At 38.9% G+C, this 20,709-nt stretch overlaps 1 protein-coding gene across 3 annotated transcripts in view; it reads right to left on the bottom strand.

The window, feature by feature from the left end:
* Window positions 1-9,496: 9,496 nt before the first annotated feature.
* The window catches only part of LOC117428043 (intraflagellar transport protein 81 homolog), a 31,702-nt gene continuing 20,489 nt past the window's right edge, over window positions 9,497-20,709 (bottom strand). For all 3 annotated transcript variants that reach the window (XM_058994678.1, XM_058994677.1, XM_058994679.1), the window contains 8 exons: window positions 16,746-16,895; window positions 14,917-15,045; window positions 13,715-13,804; window positions 13,084-13,170; window positions 11,984-12,055; window positions 11,814-11,899; window positions 11,178-11,223; window positions 9,497-10,293 (listed from right to left, as the gene is read on the bottom strand). In XM_058994678.1, the coding sequence (XP_058850661.1) occupies window positions 10,111-10,293; window positions 11,178-11,223; window positions 11,814-11,899; window positions 11,984-12,055; window positions 13,084-13,170; window positions 13,715-13,804; window positions 14,917-15,045; window positions 16,746-16,895 (843 nt within the window). In that variant the 3' untranslated portion in view covers window positions 9,497-10,110. The remainder of the gene's footprint in view (window positions 10,294-11,177; window positions 11,224-11,813; window positions 11,900-11,983; window positions 12,056-13,083; window positions 13,171-13,714; window positions 13,805-14,916; window positions 15,046-16,745; window positions 16,896-20,709) is intronic.

Here is a 20,709-nt window from a genome sequence, read left to right as displayed (position 1 = left end):
TTCTCCCGTTCCAATGCTTAGCCTTTTTGAAACCTTGGATTATCTGATCATATTCACAACGCCACAACCACCAGGATCCCGGATCGGTGACGCATGAACCCCTGCCGCTTGCTTTATTTTGAAGGATAGATAGCATTACTTTTCACAGTTGGTAGGCGCACCCGAGTTTACAGAAAAAAGTAAGGCTATGTGTTTACTGTGTAAACGCATACATATACCGTCATTCAACAATACATACAGTTTTATGGATAGAGGAAGTGAAAGAGGTGGTTATATAATACATTTTTTAGCTGGACTGTTTTTTTTGGGTTTTTTTTTTCATATTATGCGCGACCTAAATGCATAGTAATAACAATCCTTTGAAACACGAGTCATTTGCTCTGATTAAGAAAAATGTAACGCTATAATTAACATGCTACTGCCAACGTTTTTTAATCATGCCATGGTTTATGCAGCTATAGAACAGACGGTGTTTTTTTACTATAGTATAATACCAGTTGTAAATGTAGAGGACAAAAGGACTCAAACACGGCATAACACCGTGTGGATGTATATTGTTGCACCATTAATTTAACATGGTATGCCCATTCACCCCTTATGCACTACATATCATCACATCTAGCCTATATAGCGTCATTTACAGTGCTTTTTTTTTTTGTCGTTACACAATTTCAGTAACACCCTTGTGCTGGTAATTAATGTAAACCCTTTACATTGCATATACCTTCATGGTTTCCAATAAGAACCCAGTACATATTGGATCCATTTTTATTATAAATTTAGAGCTCAGTATCATGAAAATGTAGACCGCCACTATTTCCTCATGCACATGAAATTGAACTCATGGGAAAGTCTTGCCAGTTTTGCATTAGAATGAAGCAAGAGCTTTGTAAGGCCTCTTATACAAGTTTGCCATTGCAAAAACATTGTAATAATTAGCAGTGAAAGCATGGTACGGCATAGGCAAGCATTGGAAAGCCCAGAGAGGTCTGGTAAAGCATATTAGCAAGCAGGGTAAACTATGCTAAATGCACAGTAAAAACATGGGAAAAGCAGGGTAAAACTTCAAAAATACCGTGCAAAAATACCATGCAAAAATACCGTGCAAAAATACCGTGCAAAAATACCACGGTAAACCTTTATAAGGGGCAAGCATTAAGCATTTTTTTCAGTGAGCTGGCAAAGTCTGCACTCTGAGAACTGTGCCAGAGATCACCAGCAGTTTAAACTTTGAGGGAGAGAAATGGTACTTCTGACCCTGATCCAAAGGACTTCTCAGTTCAGGCTTCCCCAATCCTAGCCTGCCAAGTCACATTGACATGCAAATCTGTGAAGTTTCTTTCTGCATCACTCTTGGAGGGGTGACCAAACTCTAAATCAGGTTACATTACATCTTGCTTGCTGGCTTCCTGAAATTCAACGTAGAGAAATAGTATTTATGAAATCCAATTTTCTACAGTTTTTTAGGTTCAGGAACATTTTCTGCTGCTCCCCTTATCATTGAGTAGTTGAAGTTTTCATTTCTAATACGCATCCTTCACATTGTAAAGTCTCTGATGGCAACATCACTTTTATAGCTGTCCAGCTACCTTTAACAGAAAGATTCCTTTTTCCAGGTAAACACTGCTACTCTGCTAAACACAGTAAGATCTTATTCGTAAAGTACACTTTTTTCCTAATGCTCGTACAAAATAAAAATTATAGCATGGGTATGACAAATTTGGAATTGACCATAATGAATGGTCCTGTGTGTTTTTGCAGTTGCGTTTTGTAATGTGGTTAATGTGCTATCCTACTCACACTGCCGTACATTGTAAATATATGACACAGTAATGCTTAGATCATCTAGCTATATATTGCGCTACACATATCATTTTTACTCTATTTCTGCAAAGCTGTAGATCAGAGCCTAAAGTATGACAAGAAAGTTGATGAACATGCCGTATATAAACAATATGTACAGAATAGTAAAGAATTAAGATGTCAATTAATAGTTTAATCACAATTGGATGAGTGGTTTTCTAGATCTATGGAAACATGTAAAGAGTGTCATAAGTACGTATGACCGCCTCCACTATATTCCTGTTGCCTGGAATTGCCTCCCCTGCCTGGGATAATGAGTGCACGATACTGTCAATGTCAAATAGAAGGGAGTTTTTCCAAGGCTAGTGCTGGTGGTTGTACAGGCATGCAGTCCTTTTGTTCAGGTACTGCAGAGAAGAGTGAGATTTCAGTGCTTCACACTTCCTCAAAACTACAAAAAAAAAAAAACCAGTTAAGATGAACTGTTAACTGCTGTTGTTTGTGTGTGGTGTTTAGGTGTGAAGCTGTCCTGCTGTTAATGTCTGCAATATCTCCTTCCAGCACACTAGTGTGGAGTAGTGGTTAGGGCTCTGGACTCTTGACCGGAGGGTTGTGGGTTCAATCCCCGGTGGGTGACACTGCTGCTGTACCCTTGAGCAAGGTACTTTACCTAGATTGCTCCAGTAAAAACCCAACTGTATAAATGGGTAATTGTATGTAAAAATAATGTGATATCTTGTAACAATTGTAAGTTGCCCTGGATAAGGGCGTCTGCTAAGAAATAAATAAATAATAATGTTTGTCTGTTTGCAAGTTACCCCATGTTGGAGCCAGATGCACGCTACTCTCCATCAAGTACACTGATGCTTGCTGGAGATTAGTGGATGATCCACGGTGTGAAGGGTGGTGTGCTACATCATGATATCTCAAAATGAAACGCATGAGTGTTATCAAAGGTCATTTAAAAACATGTTCTTTTAACACAAGTAAATAAACGCATACATTATTATTATTATTATTTATTTCTTAGCAGACGCCCTTATCCAGGGCGACTTACAATCGCAAGCAAATACAAATACATTCAAGTGTTACAATACAAGTCATACAATAAGAGCAAGAAATACAATAATTTTTTTTTTTTTCAAGTGTGACAAACCACAATTCAATAATACAGCAGATAATAGTGAAAGTTACATCAGGATATGATTAAATAGTGATAGTTACATCAGGATATGATTAAGTACAAAATACTACAGGTTAAACACTTGGCAGATTACAATATTCTGAAGTACAGGATTAAATGCAGTAAAATAGGGGGCAGATAAGAGCAAAATAAAGCATATTTAAATGAAGGGTGATAGTGTCCCAGGATACAACAGAGGAGTTCTACAGGTGCTGTTTGAAGAGGTGAGTCTTAAGGAGGCGCCGGAATGTGGTCAGGGACTGGGCAGTCCTGACATCTGTAGGAAGGTCGTTCCACCACTGCGGAGCAAGGGTGGAGAAGGAGCGGGCTCGGGAGGCAGGGGAGCGTAGCGGAGGTAGAGCCAGTCTTCTAGTGCAGGCGGAGCGGAGAGGTCGAGTGGGGGTGTAGGGAGAGATGAGGGTCTGGAGGTAGCTGGGTGCAGTCTGGTCAAGGCATCTGTAGGCTAGTACAAGAGTCTTGAACTGGATGCGAGCGGTGATCGGGAGCCAGTGGAGTGAGCGGAGTAGTGGAGTAGCGTGGGCGAAGCGAGGCAGAGAGAACACCAGGCGGGTAGCAGAGTTCTGGATGAGCTGGAGCGGACGGGTGGCGGACGCAGGGAGGCCAGCCAGGAGTGAGTTGCAGTAGTCTAGGCGGGAGAGTACCAGGGCCTGGACCAGGAGCTGGGTAGCATAGTTGGTGAGGAAGGGTCGGATTCTTCGGATGTTGCTCAGGAAGAATCGGCAAGTGCGTGCCAGAGTGGAGATGTGCTGGGAATAAGAGAGGCAGGGGTCCAGGGTGACTCCAAGGTTCTTAGCGGAGGAAGAGGGAGAGAGTGTGGTAGATTCCAGAGGAATAGAGATAGAGAGATCAGAGGAGGGGGAGGAGGAGGGAAAGAAAAGGAGGTCAGATTTAGAGAGGTTGAGTTTGAGGTGATGCGAGTGCATCCAGGAGGAAATAGCAGACAGACAGGTAGAGATACGGGAGGAGATGGTGGAGTCAGAGGTGGGGAAGGAGAGGAAATGGTATGAGAAACCATAGGATGCGATGAGGGGGCCCAGGGAGCGGGTGTAGAGAGAGAACAGGAGAGGACCCAAGACTGACCCTTGGGGGACTCCAGTTAAGAGAGGGTGAGGTGTGGAGGTTGCTCCACGCCAGGTTACCTGGTAAGTGCGGTTGGAGAGGTAGGAGAAGAACCAGGCCAGAGCAGTGCCAGAGATCCCCAGGTCAGCAAGAGATGATAGTAGAATAGAGTGATCAACAGTGTCAAAGGCAGCAGAGAGGTCGAGGAGAATTAGGACAGAGGAGAGAGAGGCAGCTCGGGCACACTTAAGTGAGTTGGTGACAGACAGGAGGGCGGTTTCAGTGGAGTGAGCAGAGCGGAAGCCAGATTGGAGAGGGTCAAGCAGAGAGTGGTTGGACAGGAAAGCAGAGAGCTGGCGGTGTACAGTCCGCTCGAGGGTTTTGGAGAGGAAGGGTAGGAGGGAGACAGGACGGTAGCTCTGGAGGGAGGTGGGGTCGAGGGTAGGTTTTTTGAGGAGGGGAGTGATAGAGGCTTTTTTGAAGGCAGAGGGAAAGATGCCAGAAAGTAGAGAGGTGTTGAGGAGTGAGGAGATGAAGGGGAGTAGTGCAGGAGCAGCAGCTTGAAAGAGGTGAGTGGGGAGGGGGTCCAAGGCACACGTGGTGGGTTTGTGACCCTGGAGCAGGGAGGAGAGGTCAGAGTCTGAGAGGGGCAAGAAGGTGGAGAGGGAGGGCGAGTTAGTAGGGGATGTAGTGGGTGTAGGGGTTGGAGCAGGAGGGGGTGCGGGGGAGGGAGAGGTGTTAAAGAGTTTGCGGATATCTGAGATTTTAGAAGAGAAGAAGGAGGCAAAGTCGTCAGGGGAGATAGAGGAGGGAGGAGGAGGGGGGGAGGGTTTAGGAGGGAGGAGAAGGTAGAGAATAGTTTACGTGGATTGTTAGTGGAGGCTTCGATTACAGATTGGAAATAAGCACATTTAGCAGAGGAGAGAGGAGAGGAGAGAAAATACATGTATTCAGAAAATACATGTGTTCCTCTTTACAAACAAAGGCAGTGTGCATGAGTGATGGAGCACAGCTGTTCTTATTAATGCATTGATGATTACTTCATTGAAGAAATAATAGTTCAGATGAAGGCTATCCTATGGATGGCTCATCAGTCATATGTGACTGTGTAAACAGGTGAACTATATCATGTATGGCTATTAATTGGTTTAATATAGAAGGACGAATAGTTGAAGGTACAGTCAAAATGTAACAAAACAAACATGTTTAGCACATTTTTAAAAATGTAATCGAGTAAAACCACTTGAGGTTACAGTGTGCAATGTTTATATTCTTTTTATTTAATTTGTGTTTGTGATTTTGCTGGGCGTCAGAGATTGAATATCAATTCAATATAACTGCATATCAATTCCTGGCACTTGTTATACAGTGTAACCAAATCTACAAACAAATAAATCAACAAAGAAACACTTAAACAGACAGATAGCTTTTCCGCTTTTTAATCAGCGCTCCAGAAAGAGTTCAGTTCTGGCCAACTGCACAGCAGGTACTGAACTGCCCATTTGGGAAAAGGCTGCAGTGCTAGAATAGAGCCTGATGAGCCTATATCAGGTGGGTATAGAGCAACAAGAACAATGATGTAATTAGACATAACCTCATATGCTGTACGACTTTACACTGTACCAGTTGTCACTGTGAGTAGCAGAAACCAGGCAGTATTTCTCAGAAAGTTACATGTCAGAACAAATATTCAGAAAAGATCATGAAATTCCATCCAGTACCAGTGAAAAAAACAGTTACTGCCCCAAGTACGATTGAGTTATTGTTCGATAGAAATTGCATGGCTGCTCCCATTGAAGTCCAGGAGGTAATGATGGGATCTTTTGTATCCAGTTTTCCATAGGTGCTATTGTATGTCAATGGCTGGAAAACATACCAAGGCCAATAATCCCTGATAACCCTGAGACCCATAAAATACATAAGAAATTTTAAAAAAAGCAGAAATAAAATGCACCTTCCATGTATTCATCTCTAAAAAATATAACCACACTAATACCCCCCACATCTTTGACAGTCTGCCTTGACAAAAAGTTCCATTATCTGTGATAATTCCCTAGGATTTGGTATTATTGCTTGACTGTACAGAGGTAGGACACACCTGTGATGCACACAGGTACTGGCATTGGGTCCTCAGTGCGGATTAGTTCATACAGTCATGTCAAAACGTTAGAATGTTACTGCTGTGGTTCCTATTGGTGTCACTGCTTCTTAATAAAGAACCATTTCATTGCCCCTGGATTTCTGTTAACGATCATTTCGTAAGAGCATGCGTCACGTTTCTGACTTCTTACTTATTAAAACCTTCTCCCGTTTCCTCAGTTTCATGTCAGAAGATCATTTGTGTTATTAATGCACACAGCGCTTTCAATCACGTAATTGCAGCTCCTGTTAATTGGTTTCTTTCAGAGCTAGCCGTTATCCATGATTTAAGTATTTTTGTTAATTAGATCTACAATCAGGGTTGGAGTCCCAATTGCTGTACATTTAATAGAAAAAAGCTCATTATTTTTGTATTTGTATTCCCAGTGGAGGATGCATATTTCTTGTAAAGAGGACTTTGTGGAGGGACTCGGAAGCAAGCACTGTATGTCACTGTGCTTTAACTTGAGAATTGCTCATCCAAGTATGAAATCTTGATATAGTCTTCCCATAATTCTCAAATGACTCCGTGTTTACATCATGGTGAACTGTGGTTGGATGGGTTTTAGAAAGGCTTGCTGCAACAATAAATAATTTAATTCACAAATTAGCAGTCAAGGTAACCTACTTTTTCAAAATGTAGCTATAGAGAGAATATGCATACATAACATGTTTCAACAGCCTCTTTAAAACATTGAAAATCTTAAAGGACTGACAGGAAGGTGCTCTTGTTGTCTCTGGCCCACAAGCACTCGATTTATTGTCTGTTAACACGTCCTTCTGAGACCCCAGACTCAACACTTTCTCATTAATACCCAAGAACAACCTGTGTGAATGCATGACATCTCAGTGCTCCCAGCATCTCTCTGATGTGTAACTTTTGATTTACAAGGCACCTCAAATACCAACGTACATGCGTCCATACATGCTCTTAAACTTAGCCAATAAAACAATCATAACTCCTGTCGTTGTCTAGAACAAACTGTTTTCCAGCTGCTTCACCTCAAACAGGAGGTAATTTATGAGCCAGGGAACAGGAGCTGCTTGAAGCTCCATGCTTGGCATCCTGGTGCCTACGCTGTGCTGACAGGAGCCCTTTAGTGTGAAGACAGGGGCTAGTTTAGAACTGCCAGTCCCCGCTGAAGCTTCAGTTCAGAAACACTGTCACAGTCACAGCACTGTGCAGCCCTGTAACTGCACCTACTGTTATCCCCAAAGCAGCAGAGGACCCAGTGAATTCCAAAATTGGCAAGGTTCCTCTGCCCAAGGTCATATCTGGGGTTTCCAAAAATAACTTAGATAAATGCAAAAGGGGCACTTTGTTGACTGTTATCTTTAGCTGTGCATGCACAGAGCTGAATTCTTATAGATGTGTCACAATGAAAGTTTTAGACCCGTTTGCCATGGACAGGACAAAAAATGTTAATACTTTGAAGCATGCAGCTTTTGTTTAAAATAAATAAATGAATATATATAGAAGTTTAAGGGCCATAGTCAATGTGTTTTTGAGTTATATGTTAAGGCCCTTATATAGTTTACCACAGTAATTTAGCAGTTTTCTCACGCATTTCTGTAGTTTGCCATGTTTTTTTTAATATGCTATACCATGTGTCCACTATGCTTTATTACATTTTGGTATGAGTTGAATATGGGAATACAGCTGAATAACTTTTTATCTTTAATTTTTTTTATTGGATTTTATTTTGGAATCTACCTTGCATTCATTTCAATCCAACAGTAGAATGACAAGGAGAATGGCACTGTGCCTGCAAGTCTATGTATACCATATATTTTATAAGCACTGATATCTCCCCTGTAAGCCTTTCACTGTTGTTGTCCACCATACCAGCTCAGTAGATAGACACCAGTCTCTACAGCTCTCTTTCAAGAGCACAAAGTCATCACTCAAAAATCTAACAATAAAAACAAAGAGCAATAAACAGTGTATTCACACCCAGTGCTATAGCATTCCTTCTCGTCAGTGTTCTTGATTCCTTGCTCAGCCACCATATGGATTTTCATCCAATCAGTGCAATTAGAATCAATTTTCTGCCGAGAGAACAAATTGCAGGCAATCCGTATGAGAGAGAGAGCGAGCAGACATGGAGCTTAGCAGAACTGAACCTTGAGCGACTGCTGTGAGGAAGCTAAGATGAAGGAGGATAAATAAAACTTATTCTGCTGTCAAGCTTATGTCCTCATTCTGCACTTAGAAAAGATTATGACTAAGGTGCATAGATAGGGTTGACAGTAATGTAATGTATTTGAGATTTACAGGGGCCTGAATACAAAAAAATAAAAGGTTTTTAAATTGCCCATAAAAGCATATTATATTGCATACTACCAAAATAACGCCTGATCAACGTGTGTGAATAAGTTAGGCTAGGGATGGTATAAGTAAAGTGAGTTAGAGGAAAATTGATCTTCCAGTAACATTGATGGCAATATTAGACAGCATTATTTATGAAACAATTGCATTATCTGATCAAGGTAACGGGTTTGTCGTTTGATTCGTGAAAGAGGATACATTACTCCCACTTATGCAAAGCAACAAGGCTGGAAAGTTATGTAAAACTATAAAACCTGCTTTTGTGAACAAAGTCTTATCACTTCCATTACCTTGTTTTTGGTCAGTTACCCATTGTCACAGCAATCTAAACAAATCCTCAGTCCTTGCAGAGTGTGAGTGAGCAGACACCCAAACCTACCACCTGCAAAGGTGTATTAAATGTAATCAACTCATTCATGAAGAAGGCTGACAAAAACAAGTCTTGCTTTTGATGGGGTAACATTCAGTCTATTAATTCCTGCACAAGGATTGCAGTTTTGCTAATAGACTTTCTATATGAAATAACTGCCTTTACAAACATCCAGTGGCTCCAGCAGTAATGCCACTAAAGAGCTAAATGTGGCATGTTCTTTTTACCAAATAAGATTCCCCCCCCCTTTATATAGATAGCCATTAAGCCTTCCCCAGACCGCGTAATCACTTCATAGATATGCCAAGGAAGAGATAACACCAACTGCCTGACAGACTGAACGAGAGACTTCAAGTCAGGTGTCTCTACCAACTACCAGAACATTTGGTTGGTATGCAAAGCACAGATAAAGAAATGATCATCACTTAAAACATTGCGATACATATCTTCACATGTGCTTGCTGGTGTTTGAGAGAATGGTAAAAACATCCTGAATGCTTGCACAATAGGAAATGAATCAACTCACACGAAAATACCCTGCATCTGGTCTTGTTAATAAAAACATCTGATGATTTTTTTGTCTAAACATATGGAGACATTAATAACTTTTATTTAACTTTGTTATTTTTTATAGAGATCATACAGTATAAACATTTAACTTAAATAAAGTACAACAAAACAGTAATATATTGCCATATTATGGTCCTGTTAGGGGGAAACAACATTTAAGGCTATTTAAACATATGTATTTTAAATATTACGGTATGCAATTAAACAGGCAATGGAGAGAGGAAGATATTTAGGTGCATAGAGAAAGAAAATACAGGTATACTGTGTAGCATGGAATATAAATCTAATTGAAAACAACAAGAAACATATATAAATATTTTACTACAAACATTTTAAGATCATTCACAACACAAGCCTGAGTTATAAGCACATCAATCTCAGGGTTGACAGCGTTATACATACAATTCATAATATGAATATAAAATGTATATCATATATCAGATTACCGGACCCGCTAATGTCAACACCTCTGAGGCCATACATTTGATTTTGGTCAAAATCAGCAACTAATGTGGTACTTGTGTCTAAAAGTTATCGGTGGGGGTGAGTTGACAAAATCAAACCCAACCAGTCTGTGCTTCACTTTTGGTGTATTTGATTAATTGAATGCCAGTGCTTGTTCAGTTCATTTATGGTTTACAGGACCAGCCTGTCCTCCCCGCCCTCCTGAATGACCTGCCCAATGGACACCTGGTTCTGTGCTTTCAGGTAGCACTGCTTCTTGCACTCCATCAGCTGCTGAAAGTCACGCCACATTGTCATCTGCTTCATGTTGGGTCCGTGGCTCTCCCGCACAGCCTTCTGCTGCTCACGCAGTTTCTGGGAAGGAAAACGTAGAGTTGCACAGTGATCGTCATGAGTGAGGAGGGACTCTGCTTCAGTGGTGGAACACACGAGTTAGGAATGAAGATTTGTGTACTGGATCTGTACTGGAGTGTGGAGGGATAATTTGAAGGAGCTTGACTGATGATTTTTTTTCTTCCAGTACCAGCATTGCTAGAATTGCATAACTTGATTTCTCTACCAGAGACCTCATTAGGAATATTATATATTTATTTTATTTTTTTATGCACTCCTTATTGTAATTCATTTTACTCTTACTCTTAAATAATTTGGTTTTGGAGAAAATTACTTAAAAGCTCATATAACAAATACAATGACATCCCAAATAAACTTAAGTCAATTCAAAACGGTATTAGCTTTTACTCACAGTTCTGCTATTTTTATATTGGTCTTTCAGCTAGCTAGAGACTGTACAGAGTGGCCCAGAATACTTTAGCAACTGTTGGCAACTCTGAACTCTACTCTGTACCATAGATGGCAAAATATAAACAGGACATCAGGATATGAGGAACTGCTTTGCCAGCTGGAAAAGAAAACAGACTTCTTTTAATCCATTGCTGGGACTCATCAGTCTAAGATAGTGAGGAAAAGGGGGTGACAATTGTATAATGTATTACACTAGGCAGGGTGATTTATATTGTATATAACAGTTTGTCAGGTCTGTATTACAACTTATTTTCCAAATTGTTTAGCAGGAATGTGCGGTTGTCATCTGTCTTTCTAAACAGCTCATGTTGTTCCCAAAGGTAAACTGAGTGCAGAAAGGCTAATGTGATCCGTTTTCAAGGGATCAGTTACAGATGCCAACAGCAGCAGACCGGTCTTTCTAATCTCGTAGCAATGAGACAGTCAACACTCACCTTGCCCAGATTTTCTTGCTCCAGAATGTTCCTGGTATACTGCTCCCTATACAAAAGATATACAATAAAAAGAGCTGTTAGATATTTTTCAAATTACAGGAACTAAATGTTAAACACGTTTTAAGAGTACGAGATACCCATTTCTAAAACAGCAACAATGTCCAAATGTGCATGTTTTAAAAACAACATTCTATCCAATACATATAAAATGCAATAGCCATTTATGGCCATAATTTCAAAGGGTTCACTCTAGTCTTTGACTAACTCCTATTTTTTTAAAGGAAAAAAAATAAGTACTTAGGAGGACTTGAAATATATAACTCAGTTGTTTGGTTCTAGTTTTGTAAAATTAACAGGTGTTTTTTTTCAGAAGATATGTTAATTAAGGACTTGAGTAAACCCTTTGAAAATATGGCCCTTAGAGTTTAATCAAATTGCGTTTCAGACAATTAATTCTGTGCCAACATGTCAAGTGCACAACAACATCATTTAAAAGGAGGAGATTTTAGACAAAAAACTGCCTGGATAGAAGGCTTCAAGGGCTGATCCTCATAGCTACAAAAGGAACCAAATACCAATTTCAAATTACATTTCTAGTTCATGCAAAGCACATGTATTGGCTAATGTAAATCTTACCTGACAGCCTTTCTTCTTTCCTGTGGATCAGCAGACACATATGCCTTCATTTCATCAGAAGCTCTCTGCATTTGCATTTCAATGACCTGTGTAGGAAGGGAAGGGGTGGGGGGTTAGGTTGTCAGAGGCGTTTGAAAGAGTTACCAAACTCAGCCTGACTCTTCTCTTACCTGTTTCATACAGTTGATTAAATGGTATCTGCTCTCCTCTTGAGCATTTTCTTCTCGAAGTCCTCGCACCTCCTGTACAACGCAATAAAATAAATGCTCAAAAAGTGCCTAGAATTTGGCACAGAATAGAATGAGACCCAAGAGAATGGGATCAAAGAGGTACACATCTCAACAGACTGCTGGAAACATGTATTGTTTACTGTTAAAGTAAAACCTCTTTGAAGAACAAAAGAGAAAAACATTTCAATGTACAAAATTAGGTATCAATTGTTTTGTAAAATGTATTTTTTTAAATATACATTTTGTTTAAATTTGGCTTGGTTTTCAAATGAGAATAATCAAATTAATACTTTCAGAGCAATGCTAAATACTGTGCATCATACTGGTCATTATGATTCTGGATTAAGGCTTTTGTGTAAAACATTGTTCTAACAAAGCATGGATTGTGAAGGTTAACAATGTGTCTCTCCACTGTGATCTTTTTGTGTGAGGGTAATGAAAGAAAGACTTAACAGACGCTTAAATTACCCATGCTTCTATTCTTAGAACATGTATTTATTTATTTATTTATCTATCTATCTATCTTACTAGTTTGCAGTCTGGGATTCTGTATGATTTTTAATGTAGAGCAGAAAAGCTGCTGTTTCTTACTTCTTTCATTAAAATCACACTTAAGCAATTTACTTAAGGCACATTTAGATTTGAGCAAAATGATTGCAAACAACTTTTGGAACAACCTTCCATTGCAAGCTGCTATTTGCTCCAATGTGGACAGACCTTAAAGCTGTGTGCTGAATTCATGAGTTAATTTTAAAAAAGTAGAACCAAACTGCGCTTGCAAATGATTATGCGCATAGACCCATTATAAGCCAGTTGGTGTGTGTTTTATGTTTTGGGGGGGATACTTTGTTACAACAATCTGTAACAGATTGTGTTTTTCCTCCACCATTATGAAGGCATTTACCAATTTCCAAATAAATCTAACAATGGTTCCCTCTTGTGCTCTGCAGGCTTGTGCACTTAATATAAGCCAACCAAACCTCCCAGAGAGTTCACACTAGTCAATGAGGCCACAGTGGCCTCATTATATGGTACTGTACCTGCTCAAGTTTGGATCGGTTGCTCTCCAGACCTGCTGCACAGCTGTCATACTGTGCTTTTTTTTCTTCATACTCCTGGGTTAATTCCTGGGCAAAAGGGCAAAAAGTCATGCAAATGAATCTGCACTGTCGCAGTGAGTGACTCAAAAGGCCATGTGTGCCCTTGTCAGTCACAGTGTCAGCCTTTGGGTGTTAGCATGCACTAAGAGCTGCAAGCCTATGAAGACCAAACACAAGGCTTTACACCATTTCACGTGGATGAAACACTGGTGTCACACTGCTGAAGCCCTCTTGCTGAACCTTGTCCTTGTACATTTCAATGCTTTTTTAGAGCATTCTAATATAAGTCAGACATGTGTAGTCAGATCAACAAAAACAACCAAGTAAGGCGCTAGTACTGCGCTAGTCCATTTACACTTACCAGCAAAGGGGGGATTTTTTTATTGATATGGCGATGTCAAGAGTTTGTTTCATTTTATATTTACAATATGGTTTAAATCTCACTAAACAGAAATTACAATCTATTAACAATTGAGCATACCTCCTGCGGTTAGGCTTACTTGGAAATACACTTACTTAGCGACTGTGTGGATTACTTTACAAAACAGCAGTAATCTGTATCAAAACCCACCTGGCAGTTCTGTCTCAATGGTCTTAGTTCTTTGATAACTGGAGCAAGAGCAGATTTCTTTTCGGCAATCACAGAATTTAGTTTCTTTACCTGAAACAGACAAAATTGAGATCATTGTTGAAAGATTCTTAAGAGAAATTGTTTTTTCAAAATGGTTTACTACATGTGCTTTGGTCATTCTCCAGCGGTAGTTCTAGCAGGCTGTAACGACTCATGCAATACAATACAGTGCTCTTTTTCCAGCTTCATTTATAATATTTTGAGATGTTGTTCTTAACTTCATTTCACATGCTTTTACTAATTAGAGAATAAAAATATACTCTTTACAAAGTTATGCCAATGTTCGGGTTAACAAATGCTGTCAGGGCACTGTAAAATAATAATTTATAAACCATGGAATGAAGCCGTGCTAAATCTGGTAACACACATATCAAGACAGAGAATTTCAAGGTTATAGTATATTATCAGATATAATAAATGAAAAAAATAAATAAAAGTTGCTTAGTTTTGTATTACAGAATAGCAACCTGGTAAAGACTGCTGTATAAATATCCGAGTCATAATCCAGAAGCGTAATATTATTGAATAAATAAAAGCTGGCATTTGAAGTTCTGTATTGTCTTGCTTACAGTAGGTGCCTTTCTGTCTTTCTTTTACATGAAGCAATATGATAGATAGAGAACCGAGACAAAGGAATTCAAAGCCTTTCTATTCGTGCCAATGATATGGTCATTTATGGTCTCATGTACAGCAGCTGCCTGGAATGATGGATTCCATCATTCAGTTGTCCTCCCTGCCAAGCGTCTGCACTGTGCCAGTTTTAAACCAGCTTGAACTGAAAGCCAGGTTTAGGGTTCAAAAACAAGCTTCTTACTAATCTTGGATGTCTATAACAGGTTCATTCATTGCCTTGCCTAGTGGATATAGCTGAACAATATAAAACATGTTTTTCTGCATCTTAAAGTATGCGATTGTAGACTTTTACTGTAATTGTTTCCTTTAACAAATGGCTGTAAAATGCTATTACAAGTACAACTTACTTCTATATAATTAATTATTTATTACATTAGGTTTGTCTATTTGTGAAGTGCTGCCGATGTAAATCGTTTTTCAGCCTATGTCGTGTCTCTTTATAGACGTACTGGGCAGGATGCTGAAATGATGACAGGGGGTGCTGTATAACCCTAAAGGAAGAGAATCACCATTTCGGACATGTCATCTAGGGTGCGTCCCTTCATTTCATCCAGCTCACTCTTAATGGCAGACACTCTCTCCAGCTCCTCCTGGGTGTCACTGTAGCCAGAAATACCCTGCTTCACCTCCAGGGATTGCTGGGAACACATGAAATGGACAAAAAGCGTTGAAGACACAGGGCTCTATTTATGAGTGCTAAGCTAAAAAATCCTCACATATTCACATGGCTGCTGTTCAAGCATTAAAACATCAAGCACATTTTTCCATTCTCGTGAAAAAAGACAGTACCTTCTCTTCTACAGAAAGTGTCTTTACGGCATTTAAGCATGAATGATCTGCAACACAGACTTTGTTAGATGCTAGGCCATAGTATGAACAAATAAATAAATACATACTAAATCAATAGTAGTAGAATATGTATAATACACTTGAACTTAAGACCTAAGTAATTTGGTAAGTGTAGTATTTACGTGCTTTTAATTGAAACCTGTAACAGTCCTGCTGCGTTACATTTACAGGATATTAACAGTGGTTGGCTAATGTGCAATAGCTGTGTTGAACACTTTGTCACATCTAGTTCAAGGGTTATGTCTACACAAACTGTATTAATACCAACAAAGGACACTTCAAAGTGCAAAACACTTTGTAAGTTCAGTTTCTCCAACAAGGCTCTATGCCAACAAAACTAGTAATAACATTGTTACGCCAAACCTAGAGGTAGGTAAGACAAGGCTGCACTGTGTTTCTGTAGAGTTGTAAATAATAAAAGACATACTTGACAAGCATGATACCATCTGTATCAGTGTTTGCACATGCAGGGGACAGAAGTAGGTTCTTGGGAATGGTTCTAGTTAATAATCTGTTTATTAAAACTTCTGCTACTGATTAAGCACAATAAAACAACCTAATCTAGAAAGTATGTGAAAAGTGAGTATAAAACTATCAGATCATTTATTATGCAAAACCTCTTTTTTGGTTAATTAAAATGTGTGTTTCTCTATAGATTTAAAAAAAAAAAAAAAAAAAAGATCTAGAGATTTAACTAAATCACACTCCTCCAAAGTGTTTCCTTTTATTTTCCCTTTGCCAATGCAAAAGCAAATTCACATGAGTGCCCTTGACAGGCAGGCTGACATGATCTGGTTTTCCTTGCTCTCAATGGGGAGAAAGAGGATATTCAAAGTGGCCAATAACCAATTTGCATTTTAGTTCAACTTCTGGAAAGAATGTCCAAATACGAGTGACCCATCATTGGACCACTTATAAAACCATTTACTATTACAACACATACTGCAAAGATAGTGCACTGTATCATTGCCACTTTGTAATCATCTCCGGTTTGCTTAAAACCTAGACTGACTCAAACATTAGGAAACATAATGGTGTACTCAAAGGAGCTGAAATGGAAAGGAATAATTGAATTGTGGTGGTCTGATAAGATTCCCAGTTTTAAATCTGCGTTACATCAAATGTGTCATAAAACACAAGCGATTCCAATGTACACTTGATTAATCATAACAGGTGCAATACTAAATCCCCTCAATGGACAACGGCATGACATTACAATGTAAAAAACCAATGGGCCACAGACTGCTTACAATAGGTCACCTCAAGAACAAAAAAAAGTTATCTGCGGTCATAAAAGACGCAGGCAGTTTAGCAGATGCATAGATCTCAAATAGAACAGTTCAGCCCTTTATGCGTCAGCCCAGCTCTCAGCAAATGGGTAGCCTGGGGGGTTAAGAGGTGTTAAATGATTTCTAGGAAGGTTATACTGTAACTGTGATGTGTGCTTCAGATCCTACACATGTACAAATGGGAAAGACTATCAGGTTACCAGTTGCTGCTGCATAGTTTCATGCCGCTGTTTCAGGATCTCTTCTGTCCTTTGTAGGATACCATACTCCCTCTTTAGATCAGTTAGCACCTGACGTTTCTTCTTGAATATCACATTCTTTCCCCGCAGTTTGTTGACTAATCTTTTGACCTGCAGAGATCAGAAATGAAGGACAAAGCAATGGATGAGGTGAAGTCAAACTTTAATACATAATCTATGTTCTCTTGCTATTTATAGCCCACATTGTTTCCTGCTTTTATCAGCTTAAAACCGTCTTAAAACGGTTTTAAGACGGTTTTAAGCTATAGTTAATTTCTTCACAACTGGTTACATTTTTGTGAGCTAGAGCGAAGATCCACACTCTAAAAAGAAACGTTTTTTAAAAATCTCCCATAGCTTAAAACATTATAAAATAAAATAAAGTTGATGACCAACATTTTTCAAAAGACAAAACCTGGTCCTTATTTAAACATTTGTATGTTGATCTCAGTTTCAATAGTTTTAATCAAAGGTTTAATATGCAGTACATTCTGTAGCATTCTGAAAAAAGAAACCATAAATAAATACGTTACCTTAAGAAACAGAGTTTGATATTATGTAATTATAATATGATATGATAATAGGAGATTATATGGAGAAGGGTGTTTTCAGCATGGACTGGTGGATGTAAATGCAGTTAATAATATAGTCTCAGTAGCCCTTATACCTGTAGCCTTCAGTAGCCAGAAGTCCAGATGCAGGTATCCACTATATTCCTAGTCACTGGGGACATTTATTGTCATTGTGGGGGAGAAATGATCATTTGTACTAGCCAACATGCGATCGTCTGTTCAAGTACTGCCTTTTTAGGGTATAGGAACAGTTTGTACCTGCTTAGGACAATGCACTAAGTGGTCCATGATCCAATGTTTCAAGAACATCTTATTACAAAGAAACATTTTGCTATAAACTGCAGCAGGCGAGATGAGAAGGATCCTGCAGCAACCGATGATGTGGATCGCTCACGCCTTCGAACAAAAAGGTACACCAGAGACACAAGCTTGTGGCTATCAGTGGAGATTATATGGAGAAGGGTGTTTGCAGCATGGCTATATGACTGCTAAACAGAAATGTGTATTCACACAATATACTCTAAGGTACATGCATAGAATTTCAGAATCCAACTTTCCCGATTGTCAGTTTAAATAAATCATTTTTATGCATTTATGTCAAAACCAATTAATACAACAAGACAGAGAGCGAATCAATATAGAGCAAAGAGCAAAAATTAAAAAGCCAACACCTCAGACAGACAATGTCAACTCTGTGGAGCGGCTTGTCAGGCAACACATTCCACACACCATGACAATATAAGAGGAGATACCAGACATTTTTAGACTTCCACTCCCAGACTTTTATCATACAACCAGCGACCCTACCAAACTGCCTCTGTGTTAATGCTTAAGCATATTATTGTAGCTGCTCAGTGCTTTGTACAAAGCCGTGATACAATTACACAAATGAGGAACAAATGCATAGAACTAATAAAGCTGCAAAGGCTTTAATTCCCTAAGGTCGATCATATGTTCTACGAAAATGATCCTCGGTGCAATGCCAGTGATAAAGATCTTCATGCGTCGCCCCTCCTGCAAGTTTTTTTTTGTCTGTCTTTCAGTTCTGGTTTGCTCTTTCAGTGAGCCAAAAGCTCTAAATGTTTTAAGTGGAAGAACAAACCCAGTTATTACACTATGTGCTCTATGCCACAGGAACATGAACCTCTGTGTGCGAGTTTATAGTTTGCGTATTTTTGGAAACCAAGGGCACTCAAGGTTGGGGGAATTAAGAAAGCAGCGTAATAACCCACAGCGCCTCCCTGTCACATGGATCTGCTGACAACTGTCTCTATATTAGCAAATGTATCATTTTAATGTAATTGACAGAGTGACATACTCATATTCTTTATTCTTGTGATCTTCAAAATCAAGCTGGGATTAGCCCACAAAGATTAAAGAAAAAAAAAAAAAAGTGCTTTACATGTTTTTTCTGATTACATTAAGTTATTAAGCTTCAGCCTTGAGATTTCAGTACAACTCTAACTGTGTACATATCCAGTTTAGGTCCTTAAATTAGCTACGACATCACTGCAGTGTCATAAAAGAATGTTTTGAAAACCACGGCTGCTTTTTTTTAAAAAAAATTAAAAAATCCATTAAGGCTTAAAGCATTAATAAGATGAAAGACCAGGACATTTGATTTTCTGCCACTCAATACAGTTTGGTACAAGTGACTCATTGCTTTAAATAAAACCCGAGTTATACGCAAGCAACATTCTGTTTTGTCTTTTTCTGCAGACAAGGTTAAGAATATATACAGTACCTAATTAACAGTGGAAGCTGAAAGACTTCAGACTGCTTTTTTCCCCTGCAAATACAGCTGTTAGGCTAAACTTAGAACATACTTAAATATGAATGAAATAATATGTCACTGGTCACAATACAATCAAACTACCTCTGCTTAGAATTGCAGTGCTGCTATTTGCAAGGCTTGCGGCTACTGCTTTACCCATATAAGTACAATGCTGCTAAAAATATACGCTACAGTTCAATCTGGGGTACAATACAGCAGGAAAAACCCTGGAATCTTAACTGAAGTGTGACACTCTTATACACAGATCAGCCAAGCACTTGCAGTGTGACCCATGCTATTCATCATTGACAAAATGGAAAATACTTTTGATAAGCCAAGACAGCTCAGCTTATCCATAGCAACAGTACACAGCACAAAATAGGAATTCAGTATGCAAATAACCCTATTTTTTATGAAACTATAGAACCGTTTTGTATTTATTTTTTAATTGGTCTGCAGGGTAGAAGGCAATGCTATTACCTGTTATGGGCATGCACTATCTGGGCTGCGAGGAGCGCAGTTTTAAACATCTTGTCAAATCAAGTGCAACATGCTCTCAAGTTTCAGTTATCCATCACTTGGCTATATCTTTCTAAGTTTGGACAGGCATAGAATGGAGAGATGGCCATTATCCAAACGCTTTTTAAATCTTACCTAGAAAAAGCACAATGCAAAAGTGTCAGATGTTTACTTTCTCTGCCTTTCACCCAGTCAGGCTTTGAAATCAAGGTACCCACGTAACAGTGCCTCATAAACACTCAGGCAGGAAAGTTAACAATAGCTGACACTGCAAAGCTGAAACATCGTCCAATATAGATTTGTTTACGATCACACATTGCACAATGTCTGCACGGGTCTGTAAAGTTTGAACATTGGCTAAAAATCCTATTGGTTTGTAATCGCATTCAGTTCAATAACAATTATTATCTGTGTAATAACCACCATTGAAAACATGTATTATGTAAATATATGATCCAATGTCAACCACAATGGACTATTTTAAACAGCATTTATAGTTTCTTTCAACATTTATGGTTTCAGCATTTTTCCATTAGCCTAGCTATATCCTAAGAGGAAAATAACTACTGTTCTTTGGACTGGATAGATGGGGGCGAGCGTGTGAGTGAAGTTTAGCTTCTTCACACTCAGGCTGGTTTCACAGCTACAGTAGAGTGTTTTGTATATTATTATTATTATTATTATAACATGTGTTTAATGTATCTGATGCCACGTTTTACCTAAAGTACACTGACATATTTAAAAAAGAGGCCTGTGAAAAATACACATCTCATTAAACAAATCTTTATCCATCACATTTTAGATGATACTGGCCAGGTTCAAGGTTGTCTTCACTATTCTATTAAAAGACATGGGAATGCAGCAAACTCACAGAGGCGGATCAATGATGTTTGGCCTGTGGTCTCGTCACTGTTTATTGATGTGTACTGCTACAATGTAATGCACGTCATATACTGTATACAAAAATGATAATCAGCTGAAAAGCCTTTTAAAGAAAGGCAAAGTTCTTCAAATAATTCTTTGCTTTAATTATTATTATTATTATTTATTTCTTAGCAGA

Source organism: Acipenser ruthenus, chromosome 21 (genome assembly GCF_902713425.1).
Source record: "Acipenser ruthenus chromosome 21, fAciRut3.2 maternal haplotype, whole genome shotgun sequence".
NCBI classification, from domain to species: domain Eukaryota; kingdom Metazoa; phylum Chordata; class Actinopteri; order Acipenseriformes; family Acipenseridae; genus Acipenser; species Acipenser ruthenus.
This window is presented reverse-complemented; position numbering and strand designations above follow the sequence as displayed.